This window comes from Ascaphus truei, chromosome 5 (assembly GCF_040206685.1).
Source record: "Ascaphus truei isolate aAscTru1 chromosome 5, aAscTru1.hap1, whole genome shotgun sequence".
In the NCBI taxonomy this organism is placed as follows: Eukaryota; Metazoa; Chordata; class Amphibia; order Anura; family Ascaphidae; genus Ascaphus; species Ascaphus truei.
In genome coordinates, this window is record NC_134487.1 from 101,693,928 (window position 1) to 101,714,611 (window position 20,684).

Here is a 20,684-nt window from a genome sequence, read left to right on the forward strand (position 1 = left end):
ACCAGAGGACAGCGGGGGCGGAGCCCACACCCCGGCGGGCCAGAGACATGATCCGTGCTGTCTGTGTCCGGCAGGAGATAAGGTAAAGTACAATGTGGGGGGGAGGTGGGGGTATATTTAAAATATGGATATGGATGGTGGTGGTATATTTTATATGTATTGGGGTGGTAGGAGTATATTTAATATATATGGGGGTGGTGGTGGTATATTTTATATGTATGGGGATGGTGGGGGTATATTTTATATGTATTGGGGAGGTGGGGGTATATTTTATATGTATATGGGTGATGGGGTATATTTTATATGTATTGGGGAGGTGGGGGAATATTTTATATGTATTGGGGTGGTGGGGGTATATTTAATATACAGTATATGGGTGTGGTGGGGGTATATTTAATATATGGGGTTGGTAGGGGTATATTTAATATATATGGGGGTGGTAGGAGTATATTTAATATATGGGGCTGGTAGGGGTATATTTTATATGTATTGAGGAGGTGGGGGTAATTTTATATGTATATGGGTGGTGGGGTATATTTTATATGTATTGGGTTGTGGGGGTATATTTAATATATATGGGGTGGTGGGGGTAGAGAGTGGGTGGAGGGGGAGAGAGTGAAAATAGGGGGAGAGACAAAATGTAGGGAGCGAGAGATAATGGGGGAAGATAGAGAAAATGTGGGGAGAGAATCGTGGGGGAGAGAGAATTAGGACAGGGATAGAGAGAATTGAGGGATGATGGGAGAGAGAGAATTGAGGGATGGTGGGAGAGAGAGAATGGAGAGAGGGGGAGAGAGAATGGGTAGAGGGCGAGAGAGAATGGAGGGAGAGAAATAAATCAATAATACAGCATAGTTGGAGACGCTATTAGACAAATACCATTATCATAACTCTGTGCCCAGGACATACTTGAAAACGAGAGGTAACTCTCAATGTATTACTTCCCAGTAAAACATTTGTATAAATAAATCAATTATAATATTTATTTTGTCATAATGTAATTTTTTTTCATAAATAATTTTTGAATGTGTCCCGGTTTTTACTTTTGAAAATCTCGTCACCTTAATCATAATAGATTTCTGGATTAATATAGGTCAAATAAAATGTATGATATCATGTTATTCCAGAAACAATCCATTTACTGAATGTGTTTCAATGAGCTAATTTTTACGTGACATCTTTGGTATGTTCATATTTTGCACTCACCCATTTGCTAACATAGAAACAGCCACCACTTACATGGATATTATTATTTTTGTCTCAACAGTGGACTGTAAACAGGGTCTTCCAGGAAAATAGTGTCCAAATGGTTATGCTTTATGATGAGTTATATGCAAGTTATACAAGTTTTCTTGTATCTTAGCGGTGAGCTTGTGCACTTAGCGAATAGCTGTGAAGTGTGCAGAACTTGCAAATAAAAACAAAAGTATGTGCCGCATTTACTCTTAGTCATGGTGAAACATAACTTTTCCAATACAATCATTCCTACCTGCCATCTGCCTTGTACCGTACAATTTATGATTTGTGTGAAGAATTTTTTTAAAGGTCACTTCAATTAAACAGTAAGTCACCACTTCTAAGCTTCCTTGTTTTGCCCACTAATTCCACTCTCACATATGATTCACGCTCTCTGTTTGTTCCACTGTTGTAAATTTAGTTGCAATGGCCTCATATGTAGACCTGCCCACGTTACTACATTTAACGTTGACGTAAACTTTCCTATGAGCCTCATGCAGGCTCCTGCTGAAGATCTGTTTGCTTTTCTTAGATTTTTTGCTTGTATTGCAATGTCTCGGCTCCTGGTATATGGTAATCTCACTTTTCCTTCTGCTGTGTGGAACTCTACCCCTAAGAATTTTAGGGACTGTGTAGGCACTAAGTGACTTTTGTCTGTGTCTATAAGCCAGCCATGTTGTTTTAGAAAGGACATGATGATGTCTTTGTCTCGCATTAGTTTTTCTAGACTTTGCGATTTCACCAGGATATCGTCTAGATATGGATAGATCTTCACGCCTCTTCTTCTTAGTTCTGCTACCAACGGAGCCAAGACCTTTGTGAATGTTCTGGGGGAGGTCGCCAGTCCGAATGGCAGCGCCGTATTTTGATAATGTTGCTGGTCTATTGTAAACCTGAGAAATCTTTGATGTCTCTTTGCTGTAGGGATATGTAGATATGCATCTCTATTGATACCATCCAATCTTTTGGCTTTACTTCCTAAATGATGATGTTTAGAGAAATCATTTTGAACTTCCTTACTCTAAAAAAGTATTCATGGTTCTTAGATCTAAGACTGCTCTGCAACCTCTTGATGCTTTTTCTACCAGGAATATTTTGGAATAAATCCCTTTTCCCCTCTGTATTCGAGGAACCTTTATTATTACGTTGGACTGTAATAACTGCTTCAAGACAATTCTCATTTGTTGTACTTTTTACTTCGTCTGTGAACTTTATGTTGTCAGGAATATATCTCTTCTTGGTATATTCTCGAATTCCAGGTGGTACCCGAAAAGAATGGTCTGCAATACCCACCTGTCCTTTATCGATGGGGCCCATGCTGCTCCGAATTGGTTCAGTCTTCCTCCCACCGGGAACTGCTGGGCCCCCTGACCTTCATGCAAATCTTCCTCTGGGAAATGACGCTCTCCCTCTGGCGCCATGAAAAAGTTTACTTTATCCACCTCTCCATGTCGCCTGTCTTGCGAATGGTCTCCCAGGCCGATACGTCCTTGCTTCTCTATACTGATTTTTTCCCGTCTGCTGGAATGTAGGACCATATCTTCTATTCCTACTCTCTTGGGGTAAAAACGTACTCTTACCTCCTGATGCTTTAGTTATAATGGCATCTAATTTATTTCCAAATAGGAATTCTCCTTCAAAAGGCAGGTTGCACAGACTATTTTTGGACGCTGCATCTGCCATCCATTGCCTGAGCCACAGCGCTCTTCTTGCAGTTACCGAAAAAGCTATTGATTTGGCTGCTAATTCTACCCCGTCCAGTGAGGCTTCAGCTGTGTAGTCTGCTGCCCATCTAACTTCTGACAGTGCTTTTAAAACAGAAGTTCTCTTCACTCCTTTTTCCAGTGCTTCTTCTATATTAGCAATCCATATACGCATTGCCCTTGCTACTGACGTTGTTGATATTGCTGGTTTACATGCTGTGCCTGCTGTAACATACGCTTTCTTTAGAACGCTGAAAAGGCAGGATATTCAGTGCTGGTGCTGTAGTAATGCAATGTGGAAAATCCCTTTGCAGCATGTGCATGGAGCGTCTCCCCAAAGGCTCCTACTTCAAGGTGATCCCCCCTATGAGAGGGGGGAGGGCACCCTGAAAAACAAGGTAAGAAAAAATGCACAAATGCGCACCAGGGATTAATTAATGGTAATTTATTAAAAAATACACACAGATACTGAGGGGATCCAACCCCACCTCAGCAATAAATGCTATACAGCTAAGACACAGTGATCGTGGAATGTGACCTCTGATGCTAACTGAACCCTAAACAGTACAACATACAAAACACAGTAAAAATACACAGTAAAAATACATATGATAAATAAAAAGTGAAATTCTAACTAGCGATTTAGAATGAAACCGCCATAGAAGTATGAACAGCTGGCAAGGGGAGACGGACACTTACACTGAGGCAGAAATGCAGGTTCACGGTGTCTGCAAAGGGATCCGGATCTCGACACCGTGAAGATGGAACACACCGCTTGTGCCTCTTGCAGGCTCCGTCTCAGCTTGTCAGGAAACACGCGCAGGATGACCTGTCGTGACCTCTACGCGTTTCGCACCACGTGCTTCATCAGGAGGGACTTGAAAGTGTATCACTTTCATCGCAGGGGGCTGGATATCCTGGCTGGTATCCAGCCCCCTGCGATGAAAGTGATACACTTTCAAGTCCCTCCTGACGAAGCATGTGGTGCGAAACGCGTAGAGGTCACGACAGGTCATCCTGCGCGTGTTTCCTGACAAGCTGAGACGGAGCCTGCAAGAGGCACAAGCGGTGTGTTCCATCTTCACGGTGTCGAGATCCGGATCCCTTTGCAGACACCGTGAACCTGCATTTCTGCCTCAGTGTAAGTGTCCGTCTCCCCTTGCCAGCTGTTCATACTTCTATGGCGGTTTCATTCTAAATCGCTAGTTAGAATTTCACTTTTTATTTATCATATGTATTTTTACTGTGTTTTGTATGTTGTACTGTTTAGGGTTCAGTTAGCATCAGAGGTCACATTCCACGATCACTGTGTCTTAGCTGTATAGCATTTATTGCTAAGGTGGGGTTGGATCCCCTCAGTATCTGTGTGTATTTTTTAATAAATTACCATTAATTAATCCCTGGTGCGCATTTGTGCATTTTTTCTTACTTTCTTTAGAACGCTATCCATCTTCTTGTCCATAACGTCCCTAAGAGTTGCTGCTTCTTCAATGGGTATGGTTGTTTTCTTTGATATTCTAGAAATTGCTGCATCAATCTTTGGACTAACATCCCAGAATTTAACCTCCTCCTGCGCAGAAGGATACATTTTTATAAAATTTTCTGGGAATGTTCAATTTTCCATCTGTACGTGACAATTCTATTTGTATCATATCCTTGATTATTTAGTGAACCTGAAAAACTCTGTTTTTCTTCTGCCTTGTTCCAAATAATTTATCCTTTCTCTGAATTATTTCTTCCGTATCTTCTAACTCCAATGCTTCCCTCATTTACTTTATGACCAGATCCACCATTTCTAAATCAAATTCGGATTCTTCCTCTTGCATTTCTTGCTCTGATGAATCAAGTTCACCTTCTGACACCTGATAACATCTTATCTCTGAAGACGAAGCTCTCCCTTTATCTAGGCTAGTCTGAGACCTTGACCTCTTCTGAGCTGGTTTTACTGCTTCCTGTACAGCAGACTCCACACTTTGTTTAATTGTGTCTTTCATACAAACTAAGAAATTATTCATTTGGTCAGTTGACTCTCCTGCTGCATCTTTAAGACAGTCCGCACAAAGCTTTTTTTTCCCTCTGAGGCTGGCTTTTCACATGCCGCACACCACTTGTTGTTTTTTAGCAGTCTTCTTCTTCTGGTGCAGGGATTCTACTGCACCTTTAGAAGTTCCTTCTTCTGGTTGATTAACCATAGTACTCATTTAATAAAAACTAGATATAATTCCTATAATTGCTTGAAATCAACTCTCTCAATCTTGAACACTAATCTAAGGACTCACCTAGCATTGGATAGCGACCCTTTAACTCCTCCAGCTTACATACTGGCCTTAGTATCCTGTGTCTGGCTCCGTCTGCTGAACGCTCCATGCTGCAGCAGCACCGGTTCCTTCAAATGCTGTGGGCCGTTGCGCTGTCGCTCTGACGTCAGCCCAATAGGAGTGTTTTATCTCTCATGCGCTCGTGCGCACGCCCGCCAGTGGAACGTAGCGCGCACGTGTGAACTTGTGCGCGCCCGATACTACTCTGTGTCCCACACCGCTGCGTTCTCAGATGCGTATGCGGTAAACAGGGAGCCTCCACTCACACAGCTCCTGCTGTTTCCCCCCCGCGTTTAGCACGCATCCTCCTTGGGGTTGCCCGGTCGCACGGTCCTCTGTCTTGCCACCCCCTAGGGATGTCTCGACCGGAGCTTCTGGGCAGAGAGGCTGAGAACCCTGGCTGACTGTACTATCTACAGTCAGTTGAGTCCCTTCTTACAAAATAATAAAACCTGCTACTAGCTGTTAGGACAGGACAAAAACTAACTTCCAGGTAGAGGGAGGGGACTTTATGGCCTACCTGCAAAGATCAATTTCCTGTTCTACTAAGCTAAGGCTAAGGCCCCAGTGACTCCGCTGCACGCGCACCCACGAGGCTGGCGGCGCGTTCAGCCGATTCCCAGGTCTACAGTGAGCTGCAGGAAGAGAGACCGGGGGGGAGGGGGGAGTGACGGGGGCACGGGCATGATGTCACCTGGCAGGTTCGCCCTCATTGGCTTGGGGGCGTGGCCTAGCACTCCGTCACGAGTCCTGCTCTCAATTCTACTGAGAGCAGGAGAAACTCTCGCCACAGCGCTGCGGCCACCCCTCGCAGCGAGCCCGGCACCATTGAGGGGGGGGCTCTCGTCCCTGCAGCGTCCGCCACAGCGGGTGCTGCAGTAGCATGCGGGGACTCAGCCTAAGGAGGGAGTTAACCCAAGAGTGCCTACTGCCAGGGTGATCAGGAAATTACAATTTAAAATGTTAAATACACGGTTTTGCAATGAATTAAAATGGGATAAAGAAGTTGATTTTACAGTGACTGATGTCTTTGTCTTTATCTCCGATTTGATCTTGTACTGAATGATCTTTTAATCCAATAGTTTTGTCTCCTCCAGACCATGCTTTTTTGCTATGGGTAACTGAGACATTTCATGAATGTGATTAGTCATCACCAACCCACCATCTGATAAGCCTGAGAATAAAGCAGAGAGAGAGGGTTTAGAAGAAAAATGATTCATAAAGTAAACATTCTGAAATCTACATTTATTGCAAAGCCAATAATCACCACTGACAAGCCTCACACTGATGAGACCCAAAAGGTGGAAACAGCTGTCTGTTTTTTTTTTAACACAGGCTGGGCTGAAAAGCTGTGTAATGCGTCAGGCATAATTTTATAGGGGTCCATGTTAAAGCTGCAGACCAAGCAATATCCCACGTGTGTTTTCTTTAATAAATCCGTTCTGTACTATGAGAATATACATGTAGCATTTAAAAAAAAAAAAAAAAAAACTGAATTACATTTTTATGTATTCTAATATTCCAAGCATTTTTTTTGTTTCTATAGCAACCATTTACAAAGTCACATCCCCTTTCTCTTCTGAAACAAGCTCTGGCACAACCCTTTTTGAGCCCTGTCCTCTCTCTAGCAGTGCACCAATTGTATCTAGTGACTACCTGGCCACATGATCTTCCCACAGAACTTTGCATCGTTGCCCTCTTCTGCTGCACTGACAGCCATTTAGTGAACCCCTGAGCCGAATCTTCGCCGATCGATCACAAGAAAACGAACTGATCGGCAATTTAGCTACTTATCATTGTGTGGATTATATTGATGCACATATTAAAGCAAAAAAAAATAAAAAAATGGCAGCTTAGACTGCTGCTTTAAAATGGATTTGAAACAAAAGATGACACTGTGCTGATTTGCATGTTATTTCTCAGAATCCCTAGCTGCAGTTGACGCATTGTATGCAAGATAATGGTGAAAAGCCGGATTGCAGACCTGTCTGAGACATGTGAATGTGCTCACAAGTTATTCATTTATTGGAGAAATAAAAGAGACCTCTTGAGCTATCCATTCTGCAGCAATGCTGGTGACAGGGCACTGCATGCATTTATTACATGTGTTGGACAATGGATGTTTCTACAAGAAAAATAAAGAGAAAAACAATATAAAAAGTAAACAGTAGCCACTGCAGCTGTCATCCATTGTTGCTTTTTTCAAGTCATGGTCTCCACTTCACAGCTGTGATAGACAAGCTGTACTGTTTCACTGCTGCGAGGAGTATACCAGACTTACACAACATAGGTAATTATTTGAACAAGATTAGCATTTCCTTATAATTCAGTAACAGTTGTATTTCCGTGACTGCTGCTTTGAACACTGGTGATATGTGGTTTTGAAGGACAAATTGCAGTGATATGTGTAATAGGTTCAGTGTTGATGATGGGTGGTTGTTAATAAATCGGACAAGTATAAATATTTGTAAAATATAATTTCTACGTCTTCCTTGGCAATATGTCTGTAAGTGTCCCTTGTCCTGTCTGTCTTTCTAGTTGGTAGTATGGTATGCAGGATATGTGAATAGTCTGCTTATCTTATCATTGGTGAGGAGCAAACAATATTAGTCAAATTAACAACAACCCTTCAATGTCCCTATTATGTGCAAAACCAATACGCTTTTACAATGATGTAATATTCTAGTTTTATCTTACTAAGTCCAAGTTAGTCCTGGATAGGACTGGTCATTAATCGCAGCTCTAGCTCTGGCCCTAGATATTACTTATTGGCCTCAGAAACAAATGGTACCTGGAGGGTTAAACATTGACCCATGTGGCTCTGATGTGCCAGCATTAGTAACCTCTTCCATACAATCCGTTGCAAGCCCCTCCAGCACTTCATTGGCTAAGAGTCCAGACCCGACTATTTGCCACTTTCCTTAAAAATAATCTGACGGTGCCCTTTGTATTAAACAATACCAGCTAAATATTATACAGAAGATGCTACTCTGCATTACAGGGACATAAGACGACAAACAATAGGGTTGAAGTGAGGTCAATATGACCTGTCAGGGCAAGCTTCCTATTATTCTTAATATGGCTGACTGGCTATTGTGAAGTCCTTTTGCTGCTGTATTTATCAGTGACACCTCGGAAGATATCAGTTGCTGAACATGTGCCTCTCTGCCATTCACACAGATTAACACAGTTGATGCTTGGTATTGTTGATGATCACTGTTAAAAATGACACATGGTCTCTTTTTTGTTAGTTTATGACACTCCGTTTTTTTATTTAATTGTTTTTACATTCAGAATCTCATATACAGTATTTTGTATTTATTATTTTCATATATTTAAGTAGATCAAAGCTCATTTAATGTCTTAGGCCACGTCCATAGAAGGACAAGCCGTGCTGAGCCGTGCGGACGCTCCGTGCTCAGCCCCGGCATCCTCAATGAGGATGTCTTTAGAGGGGGCTCACGCGAGCGTCCGTAGGCGTGCTGAGGAGTTGGAATTTTCAGCCGACAGCCAAGCTGTTTTTCAGCGCACTGTCGGCTGAAAACATCCAATCAGCGCGAAGTAGCGTCAACGTCACGGCGCCGTGACGTTGACATCGGTGCGTCATGGGCGATTGGCCCAGCGAAGTCACTGCTCCGCCTCCCTCTGCCTCCCCCCACCTCCCGATCGCGCACGCTGGCTCGCCTGCAAGTCCATGAAATCGCACAGGCTTCAGCAGGCGAGCCTCAGCGTCAGCGCGCCTCAGCACTGCTCCCCCCTCTATGGACTCAGCCTAAGGCCTCGGGCATGTCAGCCGTGCTGAGGCGCGCTGGTGCTTACCAGTGAGCCCCTACAGCCGCAATGAGAGCGGCTTTAGTAGGGGCTCGCCTACGCTTCCGCAAGCGTGCGGAAGCGTAGGTCTTATACAAAATTTAGATTTGGCGCTCGCTGGAGCGCAGGGCCGGTCACTGGCCCGCCCCCCGACACGCCCCCGGAAGGCGCGCGGACCAAGGCCAGGGAAAGCACCCGCTTTCCCTCAGCCTCCGCGCGCCTAAGCACAGGAGAAGGCACCATGGACGCAGCCTTAGGCTGCATCCCCGCTAGCGCTGAACTCGCTGAGCGGGCGGCGCTTGGTGAGGTGACTGGCATATAAATATATATGCAAGTCCTCACTCACGCGATGCGCGCGCGCATAATGCACACACGCTCACCGGCGCTTTTATACTCTCCAGCATGCTCAGCTTCCCCTGCATCGTCCCCGCCCCCCACGAGCGCTTGCGAAATTTTAAAGGACAACCCGCGCTCATACTTGGAGAGCTCTCCAAGCATGAGCAAGCTCAGCGCCAGCGGGGACAAAGCCTGAAGGGAACATTTGGGATCTTATTTTCAATAGTGACACATCCTGTTAAGATTTTTTAAAACTCCCTTTTGTATATTTCTAATCATTATTATTTGTTAAATAGGTGTGAGTATTATGTTTATGATTGGTGGGTGTTGCGCCAATGGGGTGGCATCATTGCCATCGCGTCACTGTGATTCGCTGAGCTGCAACCACATCACGCATGCGACAGCACATTGCGATGCACTGTTTTTTTTTCTCGTGATTTTATGTGTGTCTGGCATGTTGTGTAGCAATGCGGCGATGGACCGTGGTGTCCGCGGTGATGCCGCCATGATGCAGGCCCGGGGACACCATTCTTTATTCAGCATTTTTCTGTCACCAGCTGAGGGCCTATTTAAAGGGGGTTTATGTATATATACTTTCATCATTTTGATTTACTGTGAGATTTTTTTTTTTGCATATTCTCCACAAAAGGCATGGGTAATGAGTCAGAGATCCATAACGCTAGTTTGCAAAACTTTGGTTTTTACATGTTTGAATTCAATACTTAATGCCGTCCAGTTTTTTAATCAATTATATCTACTACTCTCAGCGTAAATATATACTTAATCATTGTCCATCAATCCAACATCAACAGCAATCTCCAAGCCACAAAAACTTTACTTAAAATATTAATTTATCTGCCTAAAACAAATATTCTGTATGTTTGAATGGAGGTACTCATAAAATATTGATTGTTCTTCAAGCAACATCTGGTAACACAAAAAAAGTGTCTTTATCATCTCATTGGAACATTCAGCCTCCTGAAAACATGCCAATAAAATAATCAGTTTACATTAATTGTTGTATAATTGAGTACATTTGGTTGCGGAATTATATAGATTTGCTTGCTAGGCAGGGAAACGGTTATCAGAAGAAGTTATTGTCTCACATGGATTATAGCTCAGTGCTAATAGTTCAGTTCCTGCAGAAAAAATTGAATGCTGCTACAATTCTCAAGTTTCATTGACACGGATTGTATCTAACCTTCATCTACTGGCGTCCGTCTTGTGTATGAAAGAAACACCCGTCTGCTAGGTTACAGTGTAATTATCATCAAAACTTCCATAATGTAGCATTATGATCATGTTCATCTAATATGTATCTTCTTTTTTGTTCAGTGTTATCAATACAAAGATTCAAATCTTGGTCTTCACTAAACTGTGTTCAGACCCTAAACAATCTATGAGTAGTGTTGGCACCACATGGACAGGATCGTCTTATGTGGTGCCAAATGTAATGCATCAAACAAACTGTGGACTGCCAGCTTAATATAATTCCTCATTGTAATGTCGCTGTAAATGATGAAACTGTAAGTATTCCAGAACTCATTTTGAATGTATTAGTCCAGTAATTATATATTAATGTTTATTCTTATACGATATGTTGACAATGTTTACATTTCTGTGTAAAACCTGATGCGTTAAATAGTTTGGTGGAGGTTTAGAATGGACTTCTGGTTAGAAAGTCTGACCAAGTCTAGCAAAATATAGGTAAATCCGGCCATTATTACCTTGGTATGACTTTCTTAGTGGATACTCCCCCAAAAATATCCATTACAACTCCACGGTGCTGCTTTTGAAGGCGAAGGAAGGAAAAGGAGTGAGAGGAAGGAATAGAAGGGAAGCATTTAAGATTAAAGTGGTTTAAGGCTCACTATCAAAGTTGGCTACAATTGTATGATTAACCCCTCCCTGCTTAAACTTCCTCCAATGCCTTACCATTGACAGAAACACAGACAGCAATCTTATGTAAGCATAATTGATGTGCCATGTTAGCCATCATCAAGGAATGTTCTTTGATGTCAAATACCAAATATAAATTTGACAAGTGTAATACTTCAGTTGTTCAACTGATGTTTAAAGGGGCAGTCTCTCATAAGATGCAAGTGAACTAAAGACAGGGACATGTTTAATAATGTAGGTTAAATGTAGCTGATTGAATTAAACAACAAAATATGTTGTATACATTGCTCAGTGTTTACAATGTACACTGCTGAACAAAAGCTTCTTCTGAACCGGCAACTTGTTTGTATTCATGTGTCTCTTGAATAGCTACAAAACCAACACAAAAGGCGTAATACATATTGGATAAACATGGGGAACAAAGGAACAAGAGGGACGGAATGTCGTTAGTGGTAAAAGTAGTAGCAGTAAGTTAGTGCATGTTTAAAATAGAGTTGAACCTGCAAGTCAATGTACAGTCATCATTTTTCAAACGTAATATTTCCATGGTAAGCAAATGCTTTGGGTGTTTTGTTTTGTTACTATCTTTATCTAATATCTTTTGGTGATAAGACTGTTTGTCAGTAATTTAAAGCCCCAGGTATATTTTCAGATTTCTCCTGTTTTTGTTTTTTTGGGGGTTTTTTTGGGTGCAAAGAAATGGTGGTGCCATTATTAATCAGACAGACAGACATAAGTAGCTCATATGCTTGAACCAAGTGTTCCCGAATAAAAGTGATACATATCTATTATTCACAGGATAAGGCCGAGTCCATAGAAGGACAGGCCGTGCTGAGGCGTGCGGACGCTCAGCGCTGAGCCCCTGCATCCTCAATGAGGATGCCTTGAGAGGGGGCTCGCGCGAGCGTCCGCAGGCGTGCTGAGGCTTTGGAGTTTTCAGCCGAGCGCCAAGCTGTTTTTCAGCGCGCTGTCGGCTGAAAACCTCCAATGAGAGCGGGGCTGCGTCAACGTCACGGCGCCGTGACGTCGGCGCCATGACGTTAACGTCAGTGCGTCGCGGGCGATTGGCCCAGCGACGTCACTGCCCCGCCTCCCTCAGTCTCCCCCCACCTCCGATCGCGGACACTGGCTCGCCTGTATGTGCATGGAATCGCACAGCTTCTGCAGGCGAGCCTCAGCGTCAGCGCGGTGCAGCACGGCTCCCACCCTCTATGGCCCGGGCCTAAGTCAGTTACTTTAAGGGTGACTGAATCTTTCTAACAAAGCAATTGACACTAAATTGTTAAAAAAAAAAATGTTTTGATCCACAACTTGAGCCAGGAGCGGATTGTACTTACCTGCCGGCCCGGGCAATTCCTTGAAGAGCGGCCCTCATCATGCAGCGTCGCGGCATCATCTGACGTCCGATGACTTGAGCTGCCTCTCAGGTCTACCCTTTAGAAATGAGCCCACATCCTAAAGATTAGAATCCAGAGTTTGAATGTGATTAACACTGTTTCAATAGGATCAATACATATTTTGTATATGATTTAATATGATTATCAGTGCTGATTTTTTGGGGCTCAAAGCAAGAAATGTTTGCCTTGGCATTTACTAACACATCACTTGTACACAGCCATGTGAATGTTAACTTAAAAATTATAGATACAGTATATATATATATATATATATATATATATATATATATATATATATATATATATATTCTTTGCACCACAGGGTTAATAATACGCACGTGGAAGACTGTACATATCACCTGCGCCGCTCCTCCCTTTATGAAGCATGCTGCTGGTAAAAGGATTGGCCTTACATTTATGGAAAACAAAAGAACAGATCAATTGGGCTAAAATATACCAGTGATGTGAATATCAGCATATGCTTCATTTATTTAACCCCTTTAGAGCACTTTCACACATTTCACAAAGTTTAGTCCACAGGACAATAGGAAATGACATATATTCAGTGTAGGTACCTGCGAAACGGAGTTTACCATGACGAGGTTGGCAGGCTTGAATCATGTTTTTATGAAAAGATGCAACCAAATGACTCCTTTGTCACACAGACTTAGGTTCCAAATGTAAACATGTCACTAGTATATTTTAGCCCAAATTGGTAGGAGCGCAGGATCTGTTCTTTGGTTTTTTAATAATATGCACGTTCATCCCAGTAAGCAGGAACCCACTTTCTGCAGATACCATCAAGATATCCTTATTATTCTACACATCTACATCTTTTGGCATACATATTTGGTCATGTTCCTTGTCAACTGTGATTGATGGTTGCAATAGTACATTATTGACAATGTTTTTTGCTCTCAAACAACCAGTTGAAATGAACCTATACATTGTTGCAATTGTTACACACTGTTGCAATTTATACTATGTCTCTAGACCAGTGACTCACAACAGTGGCGATTTTAGCCGTGGCCGCAGGTCCCATTCCGCAGTTTGGGGCATTATTGTGCATGTATTTTCCCCACAGTACTGCCTGGGATCGGTCAAACAGTTTTATTAGCAATACTCAGATGAGTAGGTAATAATATTTATTAATTAGGGTTCGTGGAACATATATTTTCTAGCAAGTGTGGCACAATGTAAAAAAAGGTTGGGAAACACTGCTTTAGATTATCTGGATCCAGTGTGCTGTGTGTTATTTGTTTTGCTTTTTCTTCTCTTGCACTTATCACTGTACCATGAAGCTTGTCTATTACATATGCTAATCGGGAGTGAGATCATCACAGTGGATTTGTGGCGCTGTGCTTGTACCTCCTCCTAGGCCTCGGACATGGTAAAAAATACCGCGCCCTGCCGTGCTGATGCTCTCCTGCTCAAGCAGGAGCTTTTTTGTGTCCTGGCGTGAGCGCTTGAGAGGCGGTGCGGGAGGCGGGGCTAGTGCGCCACATCACGGCGTCGACATCACTGAGTGCCATTGGCTTTTGCCGGTCACGTGACCGGCCCTCCGCTTCCCTCAGCGCGAAAACTAAAATCAATCTGTCTCCTGCAATTCCGCACGCCTCAGCACGCCTGCGGAAGCGCCTGCTAAAGCCACACACAAATACCAAATGCAGGAGGTAAGTGTGCTGGCTCAGCGCGGTATTTTTTACCATGTCCGAGGCCTTACTGTTAGCACCTGAGGAACAGGCTCTTCTCCCCTAAAACATAGTGCTGTTTTTGTGTTCTTTAATACACAATAAATGGTCTGAGGATCTTTCATCATTTGTGTGCCTGTATCCCCCTTCTTCTCTCTATATACAGCAAGGGAGATTTGAACGTTATGAGCCAAACAGCAAGTGAATCTTAAACTGTTTTGCTGCAAGGGGTTAATTAAATAATGCTGGTTTTAATCCCTGAGCATTATACGTGTCCGCATGCCTAATTTATTAACTGTTAAGACTGTGTGTGTGGCTATTAGAAGCTACTGGCAACTTAAAGATGCCATCATTAGCCAAACTAATAAAGTGTGTCAACCAAAACGTATCTTATAGGCTTGAATTTCAGATGCCCTTGTAAAAACAATTAAAAAAAACAGCTATTTATTTGAAGTGCCGAAGTTGTAACTTAGAGGTAAAGTCAGTGCCTTTGAAGCTGGTGGCCTTAGCATCCAAGTGTTGGTTCCTTGGGCAAGTCACTCAAACTCCCTGTACCCTAAGCACCAAAAGTATATTGTAACCTCCTTTGGGTCAGGGATGCACGGTGCCTGCAAAAATCTAGGTACAGTGCTGCCTACATTGTCAGCAGAACATAAACATATTATTTTATTACCGTGCACAAATAAATACATTTGATACTCTAAGGTTGCATAAATCCTTATAAAGAAATGTATTACTTTGATAAGACCTGAGTTAGTGGGGCCTGGTCACCGTCTATGATAGAACCCTTTGACACGGGGCTTTGCTACTGATTTTCTCCTGAATTAGGTTGTTCTTGGTCATTAGAAAGCAATTGCTCGGCAGACTAATTTTAAATGTAAAAACAAAAAACATAATAATAATAATGATAAAATATAAGCATGTACATGGGGGATTGCTGTTCATTTTACGTGCCCTTTTTTAACCTATGAACCCAGCCGAAAATCAGGTGTATCATTAAATCAGTACAGCATTTTAAGGTGCAGATTTTGTGTGCAAATGCTTTCAATATCCTAGCACATGATGGAGCCGTTCCCGGGGGCTGTGTCACCGTGATAAATATCCTCTCATATCCTGCCAATACTTTTAGACCAGTTATGAGCTTGTAGTGATGACGATTTCCCCCTCCTACTGTTCTATTGTCGCTAATTCCCTATTATTTCCCAAATAGCCGCCGCCAGCAGCCGCCCTGATTCTCGGGCACAGAGTGCAGCTCCGCCCCCTCCCCCCACTGAAGTTTGCTGCGGTGCGGGGGTCAGTTTGCTGCAGGCACCAGTAGATTCAGCAGCAGCAGCAGCCTGGGAGGGAGCAGAAAGTGACCGGGCTGCAGTAAACATCAGAGGGGTTCTCAGGGGGTGCAGCTAAATCCAGGGCTGCCAGGTACACATGGGGTTAAACCCCCGTAGCAGAGGTGAAGCTGTTGAAGGATTGTTAAGCAATGGTTGTGTAAGACTGACACTGACTGTGTGTGATGGTGTACTTGTCAGTATTTAGGCTGTATGTTTCAGTTTGTGAAGGACATTGAATATCTATATGTGTTGGTATATGAAGTACTATTTTTGCAGGAAACGCACAAAAACCTGCGTTTCCTTTCTTTTTCTTGGAGCTCAGCTAAACAGGAACTGCCATATAATGTTAAATACATTAGTTATGGTGTTGGGATTCTGTGTTTTTTTTTCTTAGCTACTTTTCATTAAAAAAAATCAAAACTGTAATCTTTATTGTAGTTTTAGATATAAATATGTTTCTTTGCTTAGAGTTTCTGCAACCTTATTCCTTAGAAAAACAGAGTGCATCTGTGTTTATGTACTGAACAACTGTGTGTGTTTGTGAACAAATGGAAAAGTAGCACAAAGAACTTCAGAGACAAAGCCCCTGGCCTTTTATTCTTGTTATTGAGGGCTCCTATCCCCTTATACCATAGAAAAGATTTGTTAGACCTCATAAGTGCATGCCATTCCCTCAGCCCATCCCACTTTATCACTTCTGCCCCACCTCATCCTGAAAAATGAGCAGGGAATGATGACGACAAGCATGCCTGCGAGCTGCAGCAGGTGGAATGATCGGAGACGTCACTTCTTATTCACCTGTTAGACAAGTAGCTGAGAAAGTTACCAGACAGGTTTGCACCACCTGAGTCAGAGGGAGATAATGAAGCAGCTTAACTGTAGGAGCTCAAGGAATGGAAAGCGGACCCACCCCCTGTTGCTCGGCTTGGTATGATCCCGGAACTCTTTCCAGAGTCAGAAAGTTTGATCTGCAGGTGGTGTGAGAAGGTAAGCAGCAGGTAGGGCATGGGTGGTGTGTGCCCCTGTCTGTGCTGCTCCCTGTTTGCTTTCCTCTGGGTGACATGTCCGTAACAATTCCCAGGGCAGAGTTCTGCAATCATGATGTCACCGGTACCCCACAACGGAACCGCAGAGGTGGCTGCTCATGAAATATTGGATGACAGTGAAAGCGATGTGTTTGTCAACGAGAGCCACGGAGAACCTGGCTTCCCTCCGCACTTTTACCAATGGCCCAGCACTTTCCCAGTTTTGTGGCCACTACCAACCCCTGAAGATTGTGGAGGTGAGGCGCTGCCCAGTGGGGCATCAAGTGGCAGAGGCAGTACCGATAGCGCCAATTCTGTCTGCCCCCAGGAAGGGCACAGTCGTACCTCATCAATTGTGAATGGGCTGCTTACGGAGCTCTACGACACATACCGTGGCGGAGCTGGATCTGGCCGGGGGTTCTACCAGGATAGTGTGGACAGCTCAACAGAGGCATCCAGTTCTGATGCCTTCCTCAGCAGGAGCAACCCTGAGTCTGGCTTCCTGCAGGAGCTTTCAGAGAAGCAGAGCCGCAGGCATCAGATGCAGTACCTGAGACAAAAAGGTGAGTGTAACATGTTGCATGTGTGTACGACTTAGCGAAAATGTAAGAATATTGTTTGCAAATAACTACTTCAGCAGTATAAAAATGTGCTCTCCTGAATTCAGCATGGGCCTATATTTTAATAATGCTTATTTTGTAAAATCAGGCTTAACTAGGCTCTTATCACAGTGGCATTCACCTATTTTCAGTTAAAACATTTTGCAGGAACTTTTCAATTCAATTGGTGGAGAATAACTCCCTCCAAGCTACCCAGAGCCTCAGAAACTTCCCCAATATTCGCTCTAATATCTAGTGTATAAAGGCTAAGGTTTCCCCTTTAAGTTTCAAAAGGAGACAATCCCTCTGTAACCTTTCAATATTTTTGAAGAAGCTCTTCGAGTCCCTCCTATGATGTAACTGTGACATTGTGCAACTTCACAGTATGATATTTTGGCTAGTAAGTACTGTCGGGCAGCCCTCTGGGTTAATGAAGGTATGGCAGGGAGTTCAGGTTGGTTTGTGAAGGCCATGCAGCATGTCTGCGATTTACAATACTGCTCTATATCTCTCGATTTAAGGGTATTGGGGACAAATTACAAGACAAAGCCAACTCTCACCCCATTGTGTTTGTACAGTATGTGGATAGAAATAACAGCAAGACACAACTTCACAAATGCTATTACCATGTTGTGTGTCAAGTCGTCCGGTAGCAGCAATTGTTGATGGAAATATGGAAAATCAGTATTGTGAATGACTCTCTCTTAATAGTAGTAATGAGGGAGTAGGTGGTATGATACATTTTATTGGACCAACAAGTAGTTATGTTACAAGCTTTCAAACCTCTCGGGGTCCTTCATCGGATATGGCAGAAATACAGAAACAAAATATTATGTACAGTCTTTTTGTAAGAGGGATATCTGGTTCCAATGGATGTTGAGAGGAAGTGGGAAATAAGATAAGGCAGAAATTGGTAGCCTAGTGTGAAAATAAACAGATATAAGGCTTAACTCCTATTAAAAGCAGGCTAAACACGGCTACTCACCCCTCTGAGTCTCCATGTAATTGTAAAGCGTGAGATAACTCTGCAGAATCTATTCTACAGCGATGTGACTATTGCTGTTGGTAAAATGACAAACATTTGCTACTCTGTTTACCTACCACTTTAATTTTCTGCCAGAAGGTCTTGCAACATAGTAGCCCAACTGAGAGGAGGGGGGGGATGCACATTTGCACACCCCAAGTATTAGTGTTGCGCTTACAGAGGCCCTGCGCTCTTCCCCCACAGCAATGAACTGATTGCCAGGGGAGAGAGTGGGGCCTCTGTAGCAGAGCAGCCCTCCTCATTGGTGTTGTTGAGACGCGTTGTCATGGCAACCCGCCACCATGTGACAGTGACATCATGCCGATGGGGGCCTGCAGTGTTTACGTGCCCTCAATCAGAGCTTCTGATTGCATCCCTGTTGCAACACATTGCTAAGTGATAACCTTCTCTGGCAACGTTGGGTTAACAAGAAATCATTTGTGTCAATGCATTAACCTACTTGCCTTCAGAAGAGGCCTGCAACACATTGCAAACAAATGCATTGCTGGCAGTAAATTGGCTAAAACAATTGTGCAACTGCTTTAAAAAGCATCACATGTCCTATACATGTGCTCAGTTGCTTACAGCCCTGAAGGGGTTTAACCCCTTGAGTGCCGGAGGGGCTGTGGTACCTGAGGGACATTTTTCAGGAAATGGAAGAGGAGTCGTCCTGTGTCGTTTCCGCACAGGGCAGATCGCAGACGCGGTTGACCCAGGAAAAACAACCTTCCTTGGGCATGACGTTGTGACCATGTCCTTGGGGCACCCAAAGAGTTAACACCTAAACAACGGACTGCTTCCCAATTCGGCTCTAACTGGTGGGGGCTGTGCCCATGAGATACTTATAGCTGGGCCATGTCGCTGTTTGCAAATCTGGTGCTCCTGAACGCTGTTATTGTCATCTCCTGTTACTTTCATAAATAACCCAGATTGTCTAATTTCGGGAGTGTATTAAAGCAGCAGTTCAAGCAATATCCTACATGTGTTTTTTTTTTTTTTTTTTTTTAATAAATCGGTTCTGTACTATATGAAAATACTTGTAGCATTTGAAAAAAAATAAGGTTTTCAAGACATTTTTAATGTTTCTAATGTAGGAAGCATTTCCAAAGTGACAGCCCCCTTCCCCTTCTGATAGGCTCTGGCTCTGGCTCTTGAGCGTCGCCCTCTCAGTGAACCAATTGTATCTAGTAACTGCCCAGTCAATCATATTCCAGGACTACATTGCCCAAAATGCTGTGCAAGAACTGAATTTAAATAGCCCCGAGCAAGCGATTGGTTACAGGAGAACAGATCGATCTGCAGCTTAGCAAATCACTTGTCAGTGTACAGATTGTATTGATGCACATATTGAATGGGGGAAAAAATAAAAATAAAATATCAGCTTGAACTGCAGCTCTAAAGTGTCCCTGCTGCAAAACTGGGGCATACAACCTGCTCCCCCTCCCTGGTCCCTCTCTCAATCCCGGAGGCAGCAAATGGGTTAATTTGGATAAACATTTTAAAGGGGTAATTCCTCCTAGTACCAAAGTGAAAATATTCCAGTGGCGTTTATAAGGTCTCAACTGGGTAATTGGTATATGTGTGTTGGGTTATTTAAAAAAAATGTTTTTTAACCTATGTCTATAGATTTTTGGGAGTAACTTAAACTCTTTTGGCTACTTTTTGATTACCTCTGGTTTCTTACGTCTCTGTATTCAGAAAGTGATTGTACAGCCAGGAACCCCTACTCATTGGTTCTCTGATAAGATCAGGGTGGTATAGGGGTAAAGAAAACACTTGATTGACAAACATTCCCCATTTCAGAGGCTCCTAAGAATTTCAACCTGTAACTAATTTACAGAAAAATGAAAGCAGCCCAATCTTTGCTAGAGAACATTGTTAAATGTGTATAGGGAAGCCTGTAAAAAGAATGTTTTCTGCTCAACTATGTATGTGAGATTGCATCTTCTAAACACCAGGAACTAACTAGAACGAAAAACACTTCGTTACCCTTATTGACGCTCATCTCTTGCTTGTGCCTTTGAACATTGGAAGACGGCAGCAGAAATCACGTGTATTGTGAGTGTTTAGAAAAGGGTTTGATTATACACATGAATCAAAGGTGTGTGTTTTTTTTAAATTTATTTTTTATTATATATAATTAAGAACTTTTACTGGTGCAGAAATACAGATTCATGTAGTGTTTAACACAAATGTACTATAAAAGCATCACCTCCTTGTCCCTTGTAATACGTTTACCATTTAACTATGGCCAGAGGAGCCTATTCCCACTACCCATCTGCTAATCCAGTGTTTTTCAACAGGGTTCCTAGGAACAT

The 20,684-nt window shown here is 43.0% G+C and overlaps 1 protein-coding gene across 4 annotated transcripts in view; it reads left to right on the plus strand.

Moving 5' to 3' along the window:
- The first annotated feature begins 15,684 nt into the window (after positions 1-15,684).
- TBC1D30 (TBC1 domain family member 30) overlaps positions 15,685-20,684 on the plus strand; it is a 78,802-nt gene continuing 73,802 nt past the window's right edge. For 2 of the 4 annotated variants that reach the window (XM_075600348.1, XM_075600352.1), the window contains exon 1: positions 15,824-17,306. In XM_075600348.1, coding sequence (XP_075456463.1) covers positions 16,817-17,306 — 490 coding nt within the window. In that variant the 5' untranslated portion in view covers positions 15,824-16,816. The other 2 variants (XM_075600350.1, XM_075600349.1) reach the window with 2 other exon arrangements.